This window comes from Leptinotarsa decemlineata, unplaced genomic scaffold (assembly GCF_025532065.1).
Source record: "Leptinotarsa decemlineata unplaced genomic scaffold, Ldec_3_MD MMD2_P_RNA_scaffold_12, whole genome shotgun sequence".
Lineage (NCBI taxonomy): Eukaryota > Metazoa > Arthropoda > Insecta > Coleoptera > Chrysomelidae > Leptinotarsa > Leptinotarsa decemlineata.
The window spans coordinates 4,124,756-4,145,773 of record NW_027412526.1 but is presented as its reverse complement, the minus strand read 5'-3'; the positions used below and the strand labels follow the sequence as shown (position 1 = coordinate 4,145,773).

Below are 21,018 nucleotides of genomic sequence, written 5' to 3'. Positions count from 1 at the left end.
ATGATTTTGATGATTGACTCTACCTTACACTGATAAGTGGTCAAACAGGCCTAAGCCGGTCTGCAAGTGTGTTCCAATAATTGAAAATCTTTTGCGGCAGTTGTATCACCAACAGCATATGCAGGAATAACTTCTGTGTAGAATGCCGCACTGACACCTGTCGGAATTATTCCAAAGCCCTTCGCGGTATTAGCCAGGGGTGTAGTTGTTTTCTGATAGGTGCCAGTCCAGTTTACAGTGTAGGGAGTTGAGACTGGCCTGAACAAATTGTTCCTTCAGATGATTTGATTTGCCAGTCTCTAAGTATGCCCACTGGCTATATGTGAAACATGTGATATATTTAATGAAAAAAAGGTAAAATATTATATCCACGTGGAAAAGGTTTGTCTCATTATAGGCAACACTGATATTAGAGATATAAGAAGTAGACGTATCACTACTGTTATTGTAATTGAAAATTTTTAAAATTCAGTGCATTTTATGAATTAGTATGTAGTGTTTCAGGAATCAAAAATCCCAAAAACGACAAAAATGGTCATGCGGATATCGGCATCGTAACAAAAAACAAGCTATAGTGATCATCTATATCTTGTACACATGAGGATGATATTGTTCATCCTTTGGCAGCAATAAATGCTTTTTGGTTTGGGCAGATAGTTCTGCCAGCTTATGCCATAATAAAAAATAAGAAGAACACAGCGCTTTGCGGTAGTAGGCATTGTTGCTATATTTTACTCATCTGTGTATCACAGAGAATACTGAACTAACATTTCACAGATTGTCGTTATCATAAGACGAGCAATATCAACTTCACGTGCACTAAATCATTTTATCAAACTCCTCAGAGTAATTAAATATTCAAATCATCTAAAGGAACAATTCATTCAAGCCAGTGTCAACTCCCTCCACTGTAGGGTAATGGATTGACGCCTATCAGAAAACAACTACTCCCCTGACTTATACCACGAACAGCGTTAGAATAAATCTGACAGCTGTCAGTGCAGGAATCTTTACTGAAGTATTTCCTGCATATGCTGTTGGCTATACAAATGCCGGAGTCGATTTTCAATTATTGAAAATCGATTAAATAATGTTACGTTTGAATGAGTATTGAAGTGAAAAGACGACTGGTGGCCCCAACGCCAGTAACCAGGCTGGATATCAACGAATTCGACGAGGTCGTCAGTTCCAAAGTAGTATCGTCTCAGAGTAATAAAAGATATAATCCGAAGGGCTACAGAGAAGGAGGCAATCAGGTAAAAATGAAGTGTTTTTAAGAAAAGGGGAATGAGAAACCTAGGTTGGCAGTATTGCCGAGTAAGACCGTTGCGCCCCCAAACGAAGCTTCTGTCACTATCAACAGGAAGGGCCTGGCCAAATGCGCTCGAATGAGAAGCAACGGCCATAGAAATTAGAGAGGGAGAGAGGTAAAAGTAAGGATTGTAAGGAAGAAAAAGTCCCTAGTCCTTAGCAAAAATTAAAAAAACAGAATGTAATAAATACCTTTGAATCAAATACCTACATTATCAAGGTTTTGACTGGATTATTTTTCTTTGAAAAAATATAAAGTAAGATTGCATTAAAAGGAGTATAACCTCATATCTCCATTCAATATTTCTAATTTCTAGATGGAAGGTCTTGAATTAATAAAACAGGGAGCGGAAGCCAAACTCTACAAAGGCCTTTATTTGGGAAAACCTACGATTGCCAAGGAAAGATTCGAGAAAAAATATCGTCACACCAACTTGGATAACTGTTTGACCAAAGAAAGAATGAAAGCAGAGAGCAGAGCAATAGTTCGTTGCAAAGCTGCTGGTATCAGAACACCAAGTATTTATTTAGTCGATTTCAAGAGAAGAACGATATTCATGGAATACTTCCAGTACAGCATCACCGCCAAAGAGTTCATAGAAACGATGTCCGATGCTTCGTCACTGTCCACGCTATTGCTCTTTTCCTCAGAACTGGGAAAGCTGCTCGGCACTCTGCACGAAAGCAACATCCTTCACGGGGACCTCACTTCGTCCAACATTCTACTCGTAAACAAAAACAATGTTGAGAAGTATGACGATCTCAACGAATTAGATTTGGTTTTGATAGACTTTGGTCTGGCACACATAGAAAACAGTGCGGAAGACAAAGGCGTTGATCTGTATGTGCTGGAGAGGGCGTTACTGAGCACTCACAAGGTTGCGGAAAGTTTGATGCCTAAGATTCTGGAGAGTTACCGGAAAGAGTACAAGCAGGGGGGTAAAGAGGTGCTTTCGAAATTCGAAGAAGTCGGGGCTCGAGGTCGGAAACGTACGATGGTGGGATGAGAGTTACTTCATAAGCTATTTATGAGTTGATGCTTTGTAAGACTTGTATTGTGATTGAGTATAACTTTAATTTATCGTGATACAAAATTGACATGATATTCAAAGTTTTATAAGAAAAAACTTATTTTTTTATTACACTGACTAATTGTTGTGAATGAGTTATATTTGATCGGATCTGTGTATTAATAACAGGATTGTTATTTATTGAATTTTTTTTTTGAAATCACCTTTTTTTTATATCTCAAAAGCTGGAACAAAAAATCTGACTTCAGATTCAAAATCAGCACCCCGAAAATGTATGTCATAATTCATGATGGTTCTCCTTACCCCTACCCTCCATAATTCTCTTGAGTGGGTTCCTTTGAAGCAGTTGATTCAATAAAAACAATACAATTTGGGATATATTTTTAATGGTGGTTCTTACTATATACATTAAAAAACAGACGCGTAACAGTTGTTATTTCTCAGGGACACAAGTAACTAGAGGGGGTACTGTACATTTGCAAACAAATTTTTCCCATCTGTTAATCTCTTTCTTGAACTCTTGGCCAACTTTGATAGTTTTTGCTCCGTATCTGCATTCTTCTGCAGACGTCGGTAACCCGCTGAAGACTTCTTTACCGTCAGCTGAAAATTGGAGATGAGATTGTTATGAAATTATTTAGAAATGGTATCTGTTATTTATTTCACCAAGGATATATTGTCATTAAATATTCATCAAATACACAGTCAAGTAAATGAATGGGCGACGTATTATTGTTTATCCTTCTGATAGGTAATTGATTTTTTTATGAGCAATTTATATAGCTAAGTATTTAAGAGTCTACAAATGAAGTAGTTCATTTTCCAAGAAAAATAGGTGAATGTTTGTTGTAAGAAGAAATATACCACAATAACATTCAGTGTCCTTTCGTATGAACCAAGATACACTAATGGTTTAAATTGTATTTTTAGAAACTTGAACGTGAAGATGAGACGTTGGATTATGAAAAGTCGGGGGTATGGAATAAGCTAGGAGACTGACAGAAAATATATCCGATTTCGAAGACCAGAAAAATCTAGTGTCTGAAATTGTTGAGAACAGTACATGGCACTTGATTTTAGGATGATTTCATGAGTATGGAAATACCTAAGTGAGGCATGGGAACTGTAAACAGTTACAAAGGTCCCCCCTTGCGTATCTTTTTATGATTCACTCTGTTGTGCTCGTTTTGGGACTTGGTTCCATATGTATAAGAGTACGTGAAATAACGTCAAAAAAACTTTTCAATCCAACAATAGGTACCTACTCATCTCTTTACAAAAATAGCATGCACCAGAAAGAAACTGTACTCACGGCATAAATATTCATTTGGGCAGCACAAGATGTCATTCTGCAAATCGTCGATCCTTCGATATACCGGGGCACAAAAGTTCTTGATTTCTTTCTGAAACCTAATTTGTCCTTCGCATTGTCTAGGTATGCAGAATGGTTCTTCAATGATTCCTTTGAACCCTTTTTGGCAGATGCACATACTGCAGGATTTATTTGGGAAAAATCTTTCCCCTTCTTTATATTCTACGTTGTCGTAAGTACATTTTTGTACCGGCTCTGTTGCTGAAAGACAAAATATCGTTTTGTAATTTTGATGTTCGGTTTGTTCAGAGTTGCAGAATAATCGAAATATTTTTATAGATTTTTTTTGAAATTATTCAGTTCCAGACAAAACTTTTGAAACAACCATGGCAAATGACATTAGTTTATACTTACGACAGGTACTTCCACCACAACAGGTGCTAAAATCATATTCAAAGTAACATCCTTCAGGAAGAGGTGGCCCAAACTGACCACATTCTCCGATAGCACAAAGGAAAGACTTCCTAAAAAATTATCAATGGATACTTTGTGAAATTCTAGTTGATTGGTAACAGGTATCTCAAATTATGTTGAAATAAAAAAAAGTGTTTGTCTCGGGAAGCCCGAGTAATCTAAGTTGAACTATTTAATATTGAAATTGTTCAACTTGAGAAAAGCTTTGACGGTTACTTGTATTTTATGTATATCAATATGATAATGTGAGGAATTATAGGCAATTATTACCTTTGCAGGATCAAATAATGGTACTAATATAGTGCTTTGAAGCCATTCTCAAACCATAGACGCGATGGTCCAAAAGCCGGAAACTCGGCATGGTTTGCCATGGTTTCTTGAGTGTTATGTTCAAATATAATAATTCAGACATACTAGCACCGTTATGCGTTACGTTACCAAGTGGTTTACTCTCCCATAAGAAGTTATCATTAAAAAAAATCAATACAGTATTCTTTTGGAATTCCCTTAATGCCTAACTTACGAACTCTTTGGTCCTTGACAGCTGCAACCTATTTGACAATAAGTATCATTGGAATGAATGAAATCTCCCTGACGGTAGGTTTTACTTCTGAAGTAGCATAAATCTTCAGATGGATTCGTCAATTGCGGACACTCATACTTGGAAGGGCACTTGTTTGCTCCATTATGCACAGGCTTACAATTCATGTCTTCATAAACCAGTACGCCGAGGTTGTCACATTCTCTGCTCTCTGTAAATGGAACAGTGAATTAGAAAAGCTATTGTAAACAACTAGGAAAATTGGATTTTCCAGTAGCGTTGAACCGCCTTGAAAAATATTGTTTTTGTAGTATGAAAATAACGATTTCTGCCTCGAGTGAAAAAACAGAAAATTCGCTGTCGCTCAACAAAAGGAAATCAACAAAAGTAATATCAATGGCAACACAATCAACGGATAGAGTGTTCAAAATGACCTCCATGTAGTTCCATGCAATAATACAAGAGTCTACTTTCGAAAGCGTTCCTTACATTATTAATGATGTCTGGAGTCAGAAATCGGCATTCACGAACAATTCCTCTGTTGGAGGTCTTCTAGAATTATAGAATTTATTTAATTGGTGGTAAACATTTTGAAATAGACGACACAGCTGGTTTTTTCTGCACTGGTAGTTTTTGTTGAATCCACTTGTCGCAGAAAAAAAAGTAGATAGTTGGCCATTGTCACTTCCTCACGAATTATTATTCAGTCATCCTTGTTCACTGTGTTCCAACATGATTTATTTACTGAAGAAAGGTATTATCGAAATAATGAATGTGCTAAAGCTGAAGTATGAATAATCGACAATAATAGCTGGAGCGTTTATCAGCTTCTAGTGTTTTTCAGATTTTGAAAGTCTACAAATTCCATTTTTACAAAATTAGGTGTTACGGTTTCAAAATCACTACCTCAATTTTTATTAAACTCCCAGTAGATTTTATAATGGAGATTGGGGAAGTCTATAAAATTCCACACAGTTCATAGTTTACTTAAGATATAACACAAACAATTCATTTCGTATTACGATTTATTATGACCCTGTATATGCCAGGAATATAAAACGAGTCTTCGTATCTTTGCTGGAATCGGCAGATTCACAAAGTTTTTTTATAAGATATAGTTTTTTTTTCTAAATAATTCATCTGTCTTCAGTTCATGTTATTTCGACATTTCAAAACTGCAGAAAGAAAACGTTTCTCAAATTATATAAGAACAATTTGTTCAGGCCAGTCTCAACTCCCTAGACAGTCTGGCCTGAACGAATTGTTCTTAGATAATTTGATTTAAAGCCAGTCTTCAAGTTTGCCCACTGACTATATGTGAAAACGTCTCTTCCTTCTTTTCTTGGGTTTGGACCAGACACGGGAAGAACATCGCAATTTTGCGGATTTTAAAAAAGGTTTCGAAGTATTCCTGAATCGAAAATTGATTTATTTCAAGGGAGATATCTACTGTCGTAGCATTTATTGAAGTTTACCTTGTCGAAGAACTCGGACATCTCAAAAAGCCACATTCAATCTCAGGTATGAACAAACATTTTGTGTTTTATTTATACAACCTTCTTGCTTGCAAGAAATTATGTTCAGACATGTATGAACCTTTAGACCTTCATTTTCCATTTGCATGTTCGTTGCTAACTGATAACGCCCTAAAAATCTCCCCAACTTTGAGAAAAGCGGTTGGCGAATCTCTACTTCTTGGACTCCTAGAGACTCACCACTGTTGGTAGCGACATAAAAGCGGATGATCGTAAGCCTCATGTCCCAAAGAAGGTAATATTGTTCCTTTTTATCGTTCATTTGGGTCTGAACGGAACGCATTATCACAGGAATAGCACTACCAAAACTGTACCCACTTCACCTAGCTGTAAAGTACTTTTACTTAGTTTAGTGTGTTGTAATTGAAATTTCAAAACCTTTGCTACCTTCAAACAACTGAATTAGACGGATAAATCCTTCATCTTAATATAAATAATTTTTCCTTGTGAAAAACTCAAGTTTTGTAGATTGGTCACGGAAGTTAGAACTGACAATCTTCGTTTCAATTTTTCTTTACCTTCTATTATTGTTGAACATTCAAGCCAGTCTCGAATATACCTACACGGTAGGTTGAATGGACTGACGCCTATCAGAAAACAACTACTCTCCTGGCTAATACCACGAAGGGCGTTGCATTATATCCGACAGGCGTCAGTGCAGGAATCTTCACAGAAAATTTCCTGCATATGCAATTGGCAACACAAATGAAAGAGTCGACCTTCAATTTTGGAACGTTTCAAGTTCATATCTTTAGATTTGTTTTTTGCCAGTCTTCAAACATAGCCTACTGACTAATAAGAAAGTTGTTCTTCCTTATTCAGAGGAATCGGGCAAATTTCGGATATGCAGTTGGTCAGTAACTCGTCCCCTAGATGGAGTGACATTGTGTTGTTCGCTCCAACTTAGGAAGAGGAATGAAATACTCTGAAAGGATTCCGATTTTCAATTATGGAATATCATTGACTTTAGGTTGATGAAGGCCACTATCTTGCACTGATGAGTGGCTAATGAGTCCGAAACCGGTCTGCAAGTGTGCCACTGTGGGATGTGACGCCTGTGGGATGTAATCCAACGCCCTTCGTGGTATTAGCCAGGGGAGTAGTTGTTTTCTGATAGGCGTCAGACGCCATGACATGAATCTTGTTAGTAATACTTTTCCTGATATTTTTACCTGAACTACCCTTAGGTAATTGAAGGCGTAGGTACTTTTAACTACGATCATTATTGAGTTATTACAATTTGTTTTATACATGATTAAATGACAAATTTGGAGCACTTTCAGATTTTGATTTCTACCCTTATTCAATTCACCAGCCAGTATTTTGCGAACATCAAGTATCTTCAGAATATCTGATTTTTTTATACATTCATTCCATTGCCGTGGCTTAAAGAACTAAATTTGATTAGATTTGGTTTCACAGTCGACCAGTCAGTCATTTTATTGGCTGTGTGGCGCCCAACTCAGATCTCTATAAAACAAAATATTTACTTGCTGAAATTTCAGGATACTGGAAAGTTTTTAGAACGAAACTCAAACTGCATACCGACGAAGAGCTGCCGTACGCATTGTGCCTATCTTTCGAGTAAATCTATTATAATTTTTGTATTACATGAAAGATAAGGTCACAAACTCACCTGACGAAGTTGTAACTGCTACCCATAATACTAATGATAACACAACGTTCAACATAATAATATCGACGTTATCACTTGTCGTGTTCAAGGCACACTATTAAAATTCAAGCTTCTCCCAATCTTTATAAATGCAAAGTGAAGCAGACGTCATAAGATAATTTCTTGGGATAACCTTATTTCTTTGTTCCGCTGTGTCCAAGCCAAATGTGAGGGGAACCCCGATGTCCCCGACTTCTGAATTTGATTACTGAATAGCCAGAATTTTGTGAATCATTTTGGAAGTAATTAGTTACAGAGATGAGTTTTGCCCGATGGACATTTTGACCTTAATATTGAAATGAAAAAATACGAAAACCAATTTGTTTACTCGATAAAATATTATAACTTTCCAGAAATGAGAGAAACCTCTTCTGTAAGGGTTTTTTCCCATGCTTGATATCAATCAAATAGCCATAATTCTCATTCGATGAAGCATAAAAAAAAACTTATATTTGACAATTTTCAGGCATGAATCCTATTATTTTCCAAAATACGACTAACCAACCGTCATTGCGCCGTACCCAGTATACTCTAGTTGTATTCAACATTGGAGTTCGGTCCTTATTGTTTTTTAGTATTATTATAGAATTATTGATGATTCAACCAGATTGAATTTATTAAATAAGTGCAGAATAGTTTTTTTGGCACATACTCGTTATTCTGGTTCGAGACATTGAGTTTATCGTCTTTTAATATGTACGTATGATAATTTTCACACTGAACGTTGTCTGCATTATCAATTATCACGTCTATAAGACAGCATGTTGAAATGTATTGCTTCTGAATATATAAAAATGATGAATTGAATGTTCCAAAGAATATGCAATATTTGTGCATAGTATTTATTTAGCGACAGTAGTAAGTTGTTGCAAAAGTTTTGTCCTTTTTAACGTCATGTGTTTTAGTAGTTCTATATCTCTTTAAATATTTATTCTACTATGTCGTGGTGTACACTGCTCGATATAAAATTTTGTACTATGTATATTGATACTAATAATTTTTCCAAATATTAGTTTTTTGGCGCTTTTCAGCTTATGATGTCGCGTTAAGCGATTTTTGCTTTGCTTTGCGAGATTTTCTTCCGCAGATTTCAGTGTCGAAGCATAAGAACTGGGCATCAGCTCCCATGCGGTTTTTGATGTGTGTATATGTGAGTCGTGTATATATGCGTTGTGTATATACCCGTTTTGTATATACGCGTTGTTTACATATACGCGCTGTGTACATATACACGTTGTGTACATTTACAGCTCTGTTACGCCAGCAACGCAAAGTACGGAAATCGTATTTAGAAAATGCCAAAATTAGGTACTTTTTAGGCTTATTAGGTGCTAATTAAGTGCTAAACGGTGAGGATCGTAAAATTTTTTGATTAATAAACAAAAGCTTCCAATTTCACTAAACAACAGATCTAAGAATCAGATCTCTCGAAAACGAGGACGAATGTTCTATCAGTTATAAACTAAGCGTGGTAATAAAGTGCCAATCAGGTGCTTGCAACAAATTAAGATGACGTGGATGCTTTGTTCACTCAGTCAATCGGCCGATGTGTGAGTCGATGGTTCAAGCCCCAGGCTGAACGGTCAATTTTTACTTGCTATCGTCCAACCCGTGTTAGGAATCACACATTAAAAGGTAAGATCTCGTTAGTTCTTAGCTCGCACTAGTTTCGATTTCTGAGGGTTATCGTTCGTAGGGGTGCGATAGCTGGTTAACGGAAAAATATAATACTAGCAACGCAACTTTGAGTATTGAGTTGCTGTGTAAGTTACAGAGCACCTAATTTTTGACTTCGGTACCTAAAAAGTACCTAATTTTGGCATTTTCTAAATGCGATTTCCGTACTTTGCGTTGCTGACGTAACAGAGCTTACATATACGCGTCACATTATATGTATATATACGCGTTGCATGTATATACACTCGTATGTATATATAAGCGTTGTGTGTATATATACGCGTTGTGTGCATATATGAGTTTTGTGTATATATGTGTGTACATATAGATATATAGATAGATATATAGATAGATAGATAATTTATTTCACCACGTTACATAATGTCAAAAAATGGCATAAAAGTAATTTGTTAAACAATCAAAATATTATAAAAACAAACGATAATCACAAATACAAAAATATAAAAACAAAAATTGAGTATGTATGTTGGCATTATAAACCTTTAAAATGACTTACGTATTCTTCGACAGAGTAGAAGCAAAACTCAAAAGATAATTTTGTATTGTTTTTTTTTTAAATTTGGACATCCTAAGAATTTTGAAACTATCGGGGAGATAGTTGTAGAGGTTGAAATTCAGTGTGTTTTTTTGTGATTTAGTCAAACGATAGCGGTTTGTTCAAAATTTGTTATAATGTCTGGTATCATAGTCCTGAAGGTCTGATTGCTTGAATAATGAAGTTGATTATTTATGAATTTCTACGAGAACGTTGTACAAAAACTGTAACTGTTGCGTTTTATATGTATTCAGTTTGAGTCGATTTGACACGAACCAACTTTCTACCTTCTCATCGACTTCCTTTGATATTCTAGATAGTTCAATAGAATTTTTGTCAGAGTAAATGAATGTAGTGTCATTGACAAACAAAACAGATTTATATAGGTGCATGAAATCACTAATGTCATTCACGTAAATTATGAACAGAAGTGGTCCCAATACTGATACTTGGGGAACACCATGTCAAATTTATCGCGGCTGGGAAAAAAGCGTTTCATCTCTGTAAAATTCTGTTGTAGATATTTCCATCATTTTATCGGTTTGAAGGAGGTGATCAACGTAAAAATACGTACGGGTTATTGCAGAAGTGTGAAATAATAAGCCACTAGATGGTATCATGTTTTATTGCAGGGTAAACAAAGACAATGAGGTTTATCACATCCATTTATATATGGAAATCATGGTTTTCATTCGAATTGACATACAGTACAATAAGCTCGATAGGAAAGTGGAAATCAAAAAGAACTGCAGCGAGAGGCTCCATTTTATCGCTCCGGAGTAGTATCACATATTTATAAAGCTTGAGAATAACAGGTGAGGAATGAAGCAGATCTAGATGTGAATGCCACCTGATTCGGAAATTGAAATCCACAAATATTATTATTTGTCACAATAGAGGAAAACTCATTTCGCTTTTCTATGAACAGACATTAGTTATCTCGCTGACCTGTTTCACAGTGCTTAGTAAGTTAGTAGACCGGAAGATGGTGGAAGATTTCGGTAAGTCATTTCTTACAGTAATGCGCTTTTAGAGAGGTAATAGATAGGTAATAAATGGGTGATAAATGGAAGAAAAATGATGTTCTTATCGGGCGGGACGCAATTGCAGAATAATTAAATTGAATTGCTCGAAAATCCCCATTTTTTCTCACAAAATTTCTTCGATTTATCGGTATTTTAACTAAAAAAAAAAAACCGACCCACCACCAGTAAGAAACTCCACCATCTCCCGGTCTATTCGTTCACATTATAAAACATCAGCTTGGTTATTCACAAAATTTCAGCCTTTAAGTATTTTGTGAGAAATTCTTCAATACATTTTTTGATTTTGCTCTTTCCTGATATGTTTCATTATCCATGAGTGAAAGCAAACGAGGTTAGTATTTCAATTTTTGTGCAAAGCTGTTTAACTTGAAATATTCAAATCGAAAGAAATATGAAAAATTCAGCTTGAATATACACGTTGCTTTGTTAGATGTGTTTCTGTTCGCCTCTCGGTGATCTACAGAAATATATCAAGTTATTTCTGATCCATTTTTTTGGTTTTTTGAAGGGCCAATAATTAATTTTGAACTTTTCAATCGAAAAAAAAGGCGAAATTTCTCCATTTTGGAATACTTTGGAATACAAATACAAAGCCAATTTGAAAAATTAAGTACAAAAATCGACATTTCTTTTAAATGACAGAAATCCAAATTATTGTGTCAGTTACGAGTATGCAAGCATAGTTTTCCAAAACTAATTTGGTGAAAGGTAATAGAAAAAATACAATAGAATAGAGAAAAAAATACATATTTTATCGTTATACTACAGCACAGCACAACAATCGGCTGGAGAGGTTATGGCCTCGATATTTTGGGATGTACGTGGTGTAATATTCATCGACTATCTTGAGAAGGAAAATACCATCAAAAGTAAATATTATGTAGCGTTTTTGGAGCGTTTTGAAGGCCAAAATTGCTGAGAAACAACCACATATGGCAAAGAAAAACTTTTGTTTCATCAAGACAACGTACCGTGTCACAAATCAACTAAAACAATAGCAAAACTACATGAATTAAACTTCAAATTGCTTCTACATCCACCGTATTCGCCAGATTTGTCTCTCTGCGACTGGCTGTTTGCAGACCTCAACAAAATGCTCACCGGTAAGAAATTTCACTCGACTGAAGAGTTTATTGCTGAAACTGAGGCATATTTTGAGACAAAAGATAAAATTCCCTACAAAAGTGGTATTGCAATGTCACAGCGGGGACTACGTTGAGGAATAAAGCTAATTTTGAACAAAAGAAGCCTGTTTTCTTTCTCAGGCCGGAGATTTTTTGTTAACTTGCACCTTTAGGAAAATCAAAATTGAAATACCATACACCTGAACATGAAATATTCAATTGTGTATACTGTAACGAATCTGAAGACGACCCTGACCGATGTGTCGCCCACCGAACAAACACATGACATCACCGCAAAAAGAATGCAGTCGGCAACCGCCGGTTGAACTCTGGTTGGGTACCGAAACAACTACAGAATTCTAGAACGATTGTAACCGACATATAAGGCCGGCTTCTCGTCCCAAGAGGGCAGTGGAGTTCAGAAAGTGAATCGAGCGGTTAAACAAGAAATTGAAATAGTGGAAATAAATCAAGCGTTAGTTGTTGAGTGTTGTAAATATATTAGTTTGTGATTAGTGAAATATCGTTGGAACTAAACTTGTTTAAGACAGTTAATTCTTAATTTGTTACAATACGAATCATTTTCCTTTCGATTTGGTATTCAAATTTGATTTTTTGAAACTGTTTGTGACACAGTCAACATGACAGGAGAGAAAACACACTTATCGAATCGTATTTTGTTCATCAAATGTCAGTTACTTTACGTTCAGTTCCGTAGAATATAATGGATACAAAATATATTTGTTCAAAATTTTTACATAAAATATCTAGGCTTAAAATAGATAGTTGAAGATGGTAAATATTTTATGTGCTATTGTAATGTGCTACTATTAGAAAATACTGTGCATTAGAGATTGTCAAACATTCATGCTTTCAGTTTCTAACCCTGTCAATAGTACAGTTATTAGATTTATTTTGAACAGCCATATTGCATGAAACTGATAACACGGTTGTACAGGGGTGTGCAAAAGTCCGGAATAAAATTAATATTTTCTTAACCAGTACTTTTGGAAAAAAACGCTGATTTCACGTTGTACGCATTTTTTGGCAATAAAATGAAATATGTTTTTCAACCCCTTAGCTTCAACACTTCCCAACTTTTTTGCAAATGCAAACCTATGTCGTGTATGGGCTCATTGAAAAGCTCGTGAAAAATGGAATCTGACCATACCCTTTATTTTTTTTACTCATGCGGTTACCACGAAATGAGAAAAAACTCTTTCAAAACCAAAACAGTTAGAAATACCTACTTAGTGCTATCTACGGGTTAATTAATGCTGCAAAAAACAAATAAGTAGTGATGATGTACATTGCTCAACAATTGCTAAGGATCACCAGTACCTACTTTCTAAAAGTTTACAAATTTTAAGAACAGACCAACCAGGCCAGGCACCACAACAAATGTTATTGATTTATGTGTAAAACTGATAACATAATGTAGCATCAACATTCTGTGGATTTTATTTTTTCACCAAAAACTTACACATAAAATTAGTTCCATCCCAAGCAATTGTTGACTAGTGTACCTCAAAAAGAGAAAAATATTATTGCATTTTTTGTACCAAAATGAATGCCCTATTGTCTTGACTCAGTTTTAAAATTGTGGCATTTCTGGGTGAAATTGAAATTGTATGTATTTTTAGTTTATTAATTGGGTACCTTCAAAGTGTCCTTTTTTAATTTGTTAAACAAAAATGGTATTGTCAGAGAGGCAGCGTATCGAAGTCTTGATATTGTTGGGATGTGGGAATAGAATGCGGAGTCAAAGTGAGGTGTGTACTTTATTTAATGCAAAATATCCGGAAAATCACATTTCCCAGGTTACTGTGAGTAAGATCTTACACAAATTTGAAGAACATGGTACAGTGAAGGACTTCCCAGAAGTGGCCAGCCACATGTTTTAGACGAAGATCAAAAATTGGACATTGCCGTATCTCTGCAGAAAGATCCACATTTGTCAACGGTTTCATTAGCCCAAAACAATCCTGCGTCTAGACGTACGATTGGGAGGTTTTTGAAAACAGAAAAATACCACCCATATAAGGTATGTTTTGTCCAAGAGCTCTTGGAAGATGACTATGACAGGCGTTTTCAATTTTGTGAGGAAATAATGAGGCGATGTGATGAAAATAATGGGTTTACACTCAACATAGGTATTTTTTTGGACGAAGCTACTTTTTATTTACATGGAGTAGTTAACAGGCACAACTATCGATTCTGGAGTCAGGAAAACCCACACGGGATATGCGAAGCTCGTACGCAGCGTCCTCAGAAAGTAAATGTATGGGCAGGCATCATCAACAACAGAATATTAGGGCCATTTTGAGGAAAACCTTACAGCTGCACGCTACTTAGACTTTTTACGCTTTGAATTAGTCCCTGCTTTATTTGTTTTGTTTCCCAATGAAGCAGATCCAGATATCCTTACTGAAACACTTTGGTTCCAACAGGACGACGCTCCCTCACATTTTTGTAACAGTGTCAGAGAATATCTCGATGACATATTTGCAGGACGCTGAATTGGACGACGTGGTACAATTGAATGGCCGCCAAAATCCCCAGATTTAACGCCATTACATTATTTTTATTGGGGATATATGAAAGACAAGGTTTATCAAAATAGGCCGGCTAAAATTGAAGATCTAAAAAGCTGAATTAGAGTGGAATCACATACTATACCGGCTGAGGCCATTCGGAATTCCGTAGATGGGTTTTACCACCCCTAGGAGCCTGCCAAGTAGAGGGTGGAGGCCAATTTCAGCATCTGTTACGTCAATTCACCCGTAGATAGAACTAAGTTAGGTATTTGTAACTTTTCAAAAGAGTTTTTCCTCATTTCATTGTAACCACAAAAAAAATTAAGGATATGGTCAGAATCCATTCTTTACGAGCTTTTCAATGAGCCCATACACGACATAGGTTTGCATTCGAAAAATAAAAGTTGGGGAGGGTTGCAGCTAAGGGGTTAAAAAAAAATCATTTTATTACCAAAAAATACGTACAACGTGAAATCAACTGACGTATTTCAGCGTTTTTTTCTTAAAATACTGGTTAAAAAGATGTTAATTTCATTCCGGACTTTAGCGCACTCCTGTATAGGTAATAACTTTTCAAAATTATGCTAGGGCAACATTTTTACCCTTCCCCAAAGAAAACACCATCTATGTATCGACAGCAGACTCAATCCATGAATATCAATGATGAGCGAGGCGCCTTATAGATGGCGCAGTCGTAAGGAGCTACATTGTGGTTTATCACTACTGATGAGACCTGTGGAGGCTCGAAACAGTGCTGTCGGGTGATGGATAACACTGAAAAATAATCAGTTCTTGAAAAATTTGATTTATTTGCCGTAATAAATTCAATTTCCATCATTGGAAAACTGTGTCGAAGCATTTTCCGGGTTTTCGTCCGTGGTCTGCAGATTTTTACGCCCAACGTTTCGTCTACTACCGCGGTAGACATCATCGAATGCTGAGATTTGTCTCAAGTTTTATATCGTTGCTTCGTTTCTCGTAATTGGATCACCTGACCTTGTTTGTGTACAATTTAGGGCAGGTAGACAGATTTTATTGATGTTCATTGCCTCTTCCTTTCTATTGCTTCTTAATATATTCTTGGATAGTAATTTAGAGTTTTATCGAGTAGGAATTTCTCTATGGACACCTGTCTACCTGAACGCAAGATAAATTGTCGCCTCGGACATATCCACAAGTCATATACACAAGTCGGAGGTAGCCAAAAATGCTCACAAAGAAGGCACTCAATTTATCGCATTCGAAAATACAATACTATTCGATAAAACTCAAAATTGTATGCAAGAGTATATAGAGACGCCATAGGTAACACGATTGCTTTAATACTTATAGACTTCCCCAAGGCTTTTGATACCATTAGTTATCCAATTTAATTTGCTATTTTGAACTTCGTTGGGTTCTCTGAATCTGCTATAAATTTAGTAAAAACTATTTCAAAGATCGTTCATAGTTTGTAGAAACTTCGTAGGGAAAATCAAGCAGTGAGTTCATTAAATTTGCAGTGCCTCAGAAATCAGTACTTGGACCCTTATTATTTTGCGTATACACTTGTGATCTAGTTTCTGTTTTAAGAGATTGTAATGCACATGTATGCGGATGACAGGCAACTATATCTATCATTTAACCTTAATGACTTTGCTACTGCTAATCGAAAATTGAATGAAGATCTAGCTCGTCTTATTTCAGCATCGGAGGCTCATAACCTCAAAATCAATTCAAACAAAAATATTTTGCATGTTTTTGGTACTAATTATAGCTTGGTGGAAAGATTAATATTGTTGTGTATCGAAATGGTCGTAAATTTAAGGTTTACAAAACCTGTCACAAAATGTGTTCAGAAAAGTTACATGAGTTTGAAAATACTTTATCATCATCATTTATTTATTATTTTGAGAATAAAATTAACAAATGCGCTTGTCTTGAGTCATTTTGCATATTATGATGTTGTATACACTTCATGCCTGGATAAAAATGACATTTGTAGAATTGAAAGAGTCCCAAATCATGTCTTAGGTAAATATGACAGAATTTCATATAAACTTGAGGAAACCAAATGGTTAACTATGAAAAATATACGTGTTTTATACCTGGCTACCCTCTTCCATTGAATATTAATTAACAAATGTCTATTATATTTGTATAACAAAATAAGATTTCGTGGTGATGGACATACTTTAAATTTGAGGTTTAAAGGGTTAATACTCTCACCTCTGCTCCATTGAACCACTCTATATCGACGGTCCTCAAGTTATAACATACAATGTGTAAAAGCCTAATGGAATAAATTCATTATTTCAGTTACTGTACATATTTGAAAAAAATCCCAAAACACGTCAAAAGTAGTAGATACCTGTACACATCTAATTTGAGTTCATCACTCATTATTGGCAGCTGCTTTTTTTATCTGCCACACATGACCAAGCTCGCGAAACTGCTTCTCTATTTTGCTTCTTGTTCCTTGAGAAATCATTTATAGTTTTTTAAAGGATATAATTCGAAAAGAACATTGCTATGGTTTTTGTTTAGTTCCTCATTATCAATACCTCAACATGAAATAAGTTTTGAGTATATTGCAATAAGTTTTGAGTGTATTTTATCGAATTTCGGTAATCACATGATTTCAATCTATTTAATCTTAATTGTTGCAATAAACTTGAAATTGATAACATTTTTGAATACTGAATGAAGATACCTTTCAAACGATATATCACAAGCCCATACTTCCTATTTGAAAAATTGGGGGTTGTACCTGTCATTTGACGGGGGTTGAAGGTAGGGGTAGCATTTTTCCGTTGAAGTATGTCAAAAAATATCTCATTACTGCTCAATCAGAAACTCATTGATTTCACAGGTTTTGTACTTCTGAAAAATTTTCAGTATGAACATTCAACATGTTTTCTCTCCTTCGTCCCTCTCCCTTTTTTTTTTCTCTTCTTCTTCATGTTTTTTCTTCAGTTCAGTGTCCTTTTCTTCAAGGCTAGAAATGAGATCAACAGTACCCCTCCGGTACATTTTGTTTCCAGCCTCATTTGTAGTTTTTTTATCAGTTTCATAGATTGAATACTTATTGTCTTTATATGTAATAAGGAACTACAAATAAATATATATTATTATAATTTCAATAGAAAGAAAGAGGTAATGAGCATTAATTAAATCTGGCTACCTGTCCTTGACTGCATATAAACTAGGTCTAGTAAGACAATGACAATATAAAACAGGAGGCAAATTTCAGCATTCTAGTTCCAGCGTTGATGAGAACGACTCAAGAACTTTGGCCGATACCTCATTGAGAGAATGTGCACCGCAGTAGTAGATGAAACGTCAAGCATAAGAACCGGCAGACCACGACCAAGTTTTTCTTCTCCTGTAGAAAAAGGAGTAATATTGAGAGTTGAATTTTTATCAGTTCATCTTTTCAACCTGAATACAGTGGAAAACTATGATGTTATCAGTTCCATTCAACAGACTGTGAACAGGAGAAGGGTGAGTTACTATTTTTCTTGTTGAATTTTATATTACTGGATGGATTCACACACTGGAGTCTAACTTACTACAACTCACTCCTGAAATATATATTGTTTTGATATGGAAATTTACATACAGGCACTTCAAAAAAATAAATTCAGCGTTTTATGTTAAATAGTGGAAGGGTAAGTGTATTTGGAAATGGAGCACTTACAGTATCTACTTATAAAAATATAAAAAAGAGGAAGAACGTCATAGAGAAAACCTAATCATTGATTCAATTTTAGCAATGCAGCAATACTGAGACAAGGGTTCACAGGATTTTCATTTTTGAATATATTTATTAAACAGATTTTTTCAGTGTTAGAAAAGTAGGAATTTTTCGTAAGCTCTCTAGAAGTTTACATTTAATACAATGACAAATCAATGAAAATCAAGCTTGCAAGGAACCCACATTTGTTGAAAGCCATCGTCGTTTCTTCCCCGGAATAATTTTTAGGGTTCGCTAACATTTACGGGTGGTCCCAGAAATATCCGGCCTGACCTAGAGATGGCGGTAGTTTTTTGGAAAATATCACTGTATTGAAAAGTACACGACCTAAGAAGAATATGTTTCAAGTTTGAAGACGCTGCGTTGTTTAGTATTTGTTTGGCGGCCATCAATAGTGAATGTTTTCGGTGAATTTGTGAAAATGGAGAAGATGGATCATTTGAGAGGCCTCAGCTCAACCAATATTGAAGCTAGACTAGATTCTACTCTGGGTAAGGCTGCTCCTTCGTTGACAGCAGTGAAATATTTGGTAGCAAGCTGCCAAGACGAGTATCGCAGTGGTCGACCAAATGTTATTAATAATGAAAGACACTAAAAAGTGAAAAATTCAGTTAAAGCAATTTGTGTTTTCTCTGTTGGGTCTGTTACTTCTGGGACCACCTCGTATGTTATTTTCATCGTAGAGGAAGAGAGAAAATTCGTCAGTTTCGGAGAACAAACGTGGAGTTCTTTGACACAACACACCCTCCAACTTTGGTGTAACCTCACCTCGGACCTTGCGTTTTGACGGAACTTACAGAAGAAGCGAATTGACGCTTTGAAGGGTAGGAGCATTTGAAACGAATTATCAAGAAACGCTTTCTCGATGTGATTATAAGCAAAGTTAGTACGATGTGTGTATATTTTACATATATACATTCAAACGGTAATTTTTTGTTTAAGTTATTAGGAAATGATACTTCGTTGTTAGCTCTTTCGATGGTTTATGGAAAACGTCATGAAAATTGGAACTTTCCTCGAAAATCAAAGACTCTTGTGATATACCTCTGTTACATCCTATATAAGTAAAGGATTCACAATCATTAAGACACGTGTATTTGCAGTCTTCCAGTAATTGTAACTGTTTTTTCATCTTTATGTACAATTTTGCTTGAGCTTGCCACTACAGCAGCTATTTCTGATCATTTTCCAAAAAGTGAAGTATCATTTTCCAAATAGCAAAATAACATGTAGGTACTTATCCTAATTTATTACACGCTACACTTATATATACAGAGGATCAGTGCTGGGAAATTGTAGAATGTTGTAAGTTTGCCTTTGACAGTCATCACATATAAAAACGTTACGTTTGAAGATAAGTATTTGATTTCCAGTTATTTGTTGGCCAATCTCTGCTTCTGCTTTTTAACGAAGTCCGCAGCCACACGATCACCCACCCTGGATTCCAGTATTTGCAGTATGGGATGATCTGCGTAAAAAAAAAACAAAATCTTCCCGATGTATTCTCAATCAATTCATAAGCTTCTGTGAAGGTCTACTATTGCTATCAGTTTCTTATATTGTTCTACTAATGTTTTTTAATGATTTTTTCGTTATTTGAAGATACTGGGTCAAATTAGACACTTTTGAAGGGAAACCCCTGTTTTCAAACTGAATTGCTGTTGCTGTAGCTTTTTTCTGTCAAAAATAGTTATTGATGAAACACTATTTTTAATGAGACACCTTGTATATTCCTACAAATTTCAATAGAGCTTTAAACTACCTTTCCAAAAATGTAGCAGACTTGATGTTCGCTAGTCATCTTTGAAATACAGAGCTTTTATGTAGACTTTGAAACGCACACTTTGATCAAGTAGGCTGTAGACGATGCAAGATCAAATTGTAGCTGAATCTTGAAGAGTGTCCTTCTTCTAAAGAAACTTCTTTAGTCTTGCTTCGCAGGGTGGAATAAAGACCGAATCAGAGAAAACCAAGGTGGCGAAGAATTAACCTATACAAATGACGTTAACCTATTCATCGTTCAATGGAAAGAAACACCTTATTCTATTGGAGTTCTGAATACCAGCAGTATTGGCTTCCTGTATAAGTGTGAACCTCGCCAAACAGTAGTTGATGATTTGAAAACCGTTTTTCTCGTCTCTTGTCTGCACAAGATATTAAGATGGTTTTATTTCTTGGTTCATATGACCGTGGTTTCCCCAAATGTTTGAAGTAAATTACTGGAGTCCCAAATTCGAAAGATGGTTGTCAGCAGACAAAACTTCAGGCTTTCTGTCCAAGGAATTTTTGCAGGAATAGGTACAATTCAAGTTGATGTACCGGATACTCCATGATGATGCCAACTAAAACTCACTCCTCCCATACACCATGTTGGCCTTTGAAGCTTCTGAGTAATATTCGAGTAACAAGAAACGTGGCAAGTTGGCTGCAGGTTCACTGCCTGAACCACTGTGCATGCTGTTG

At 35.7% G+C, this 21,018-nt stretch overlaps 3 protein-coding genes across 5 annotated transcripts in view; 1 reads left to right on the top strand and 2 right to left on the bottom strand.

Annotated features, from left to right (window-relative positions):
- Positions 1–1,387: 1,387 nt before the first annotated feature.
- On the top strand, positions 1,388–2,527 carry Prpk (TP53 regulating kinase). The gene is made up of 2 exons (XM_023167809.2): positions 1,388–1,568; positions 1,629–2,527. Exon 2 carries the CDS (start codon positions 1,629–1,631, stop codon positions 2,316–2,318), a length of 690 nt encoding a protein of 229 aa, XP_023023577.2. The 5' UTR covers positions 1,388–1,568; the 3' UTR covers positions 2,319–2,527.
- Positions 2,528–2,711: 184 nt separating this feature from the next.
- LOC111511786 (cysteine-rich motor neuron 1 protein) lies at positions 2,712–7,995 on the bottom strand. Of its 2 annotated transcripts, none has more exons than XM_023167808.2 (5): positions 7,841–7,995; positions 4,652–4,880; positions 4,069–4,178; positions 3,655–3,915; positions 2,712–2,945 (listed from the first exon to the last, which is right to left on the bottom strand). In XM_023167808.2, exons 1-5 carry the CDS (start codon positions 7,893–7,895, stop codon positions 2,776–2,778), a joined length of 825 nt encoding a protein of 274 aa, XP_023023576.2. In that variant the 5' UTR covers positions 7,896–7,995; the 3' UTR covers positions 2,712–2,775. The 2 variants fall into 2 exon arrangements, with proteins under 2 accessions (XP_023023576.2, XP_074028345.1); XM_074172244.1 differs by lacking the exon at positions 7,841–7,995 and adding an exon at positions 5,159–5,302.
- A 2,726-nt stretch (positions 7,996–10,721) lies between these two features.
- The window catches only part of unc-13-4A (BAI1 associated protein 3), a 116,100-nt gene continuing 105,803 nt past the window's right edge, over positions 10,722–21,018 (bottom strand). For both annotated transcript variants that reach the window (XM_074172180.1, XM_074172181.1), the window contains one exon: positions 10,722–20,023. In XM_074172180.1, coding sequence (XP_074028281.1) covers positions 19,929–20,023 — 95 coding nt within the window. In that variant the 3' untranslated portion in view covers positions 10,722–19,928. The remainder of the gene's footprint in view (positions 20,024–21,018) is intronic.

Bases quoted from the DNA above. Each gene is read 5' to 3' on its own strand.
- Prpk (XM_023167809.2), top strand. From the start codon at position 1,629: ATGGAAGGTCTTGAATTAATAAAACAGGGAGCGGAAGCCAAACTCTAC.
- LOC111511786 (XM_023167808.2), bottom strand. From the start codon at position 7,895: ATGTTGAACGTTGTGTTATCATTAGTATTATGGGTAGCAGTTACAACT. The intron at 4,881-7,840 runs GTGAGTTTGTGA...TTCCATTTACAG, and splicing joins AGCAGTTACAACTTCGTCAG to AGAGCAGAGAATGTGACAAC. The intron at 2,946-3,654 runs GTGAGTACAGTT...TCCAATTTTCAG, and splicing joins CCCAAATGAATATTTATGCC to CTGACGGTAAAGAAGTCTTC.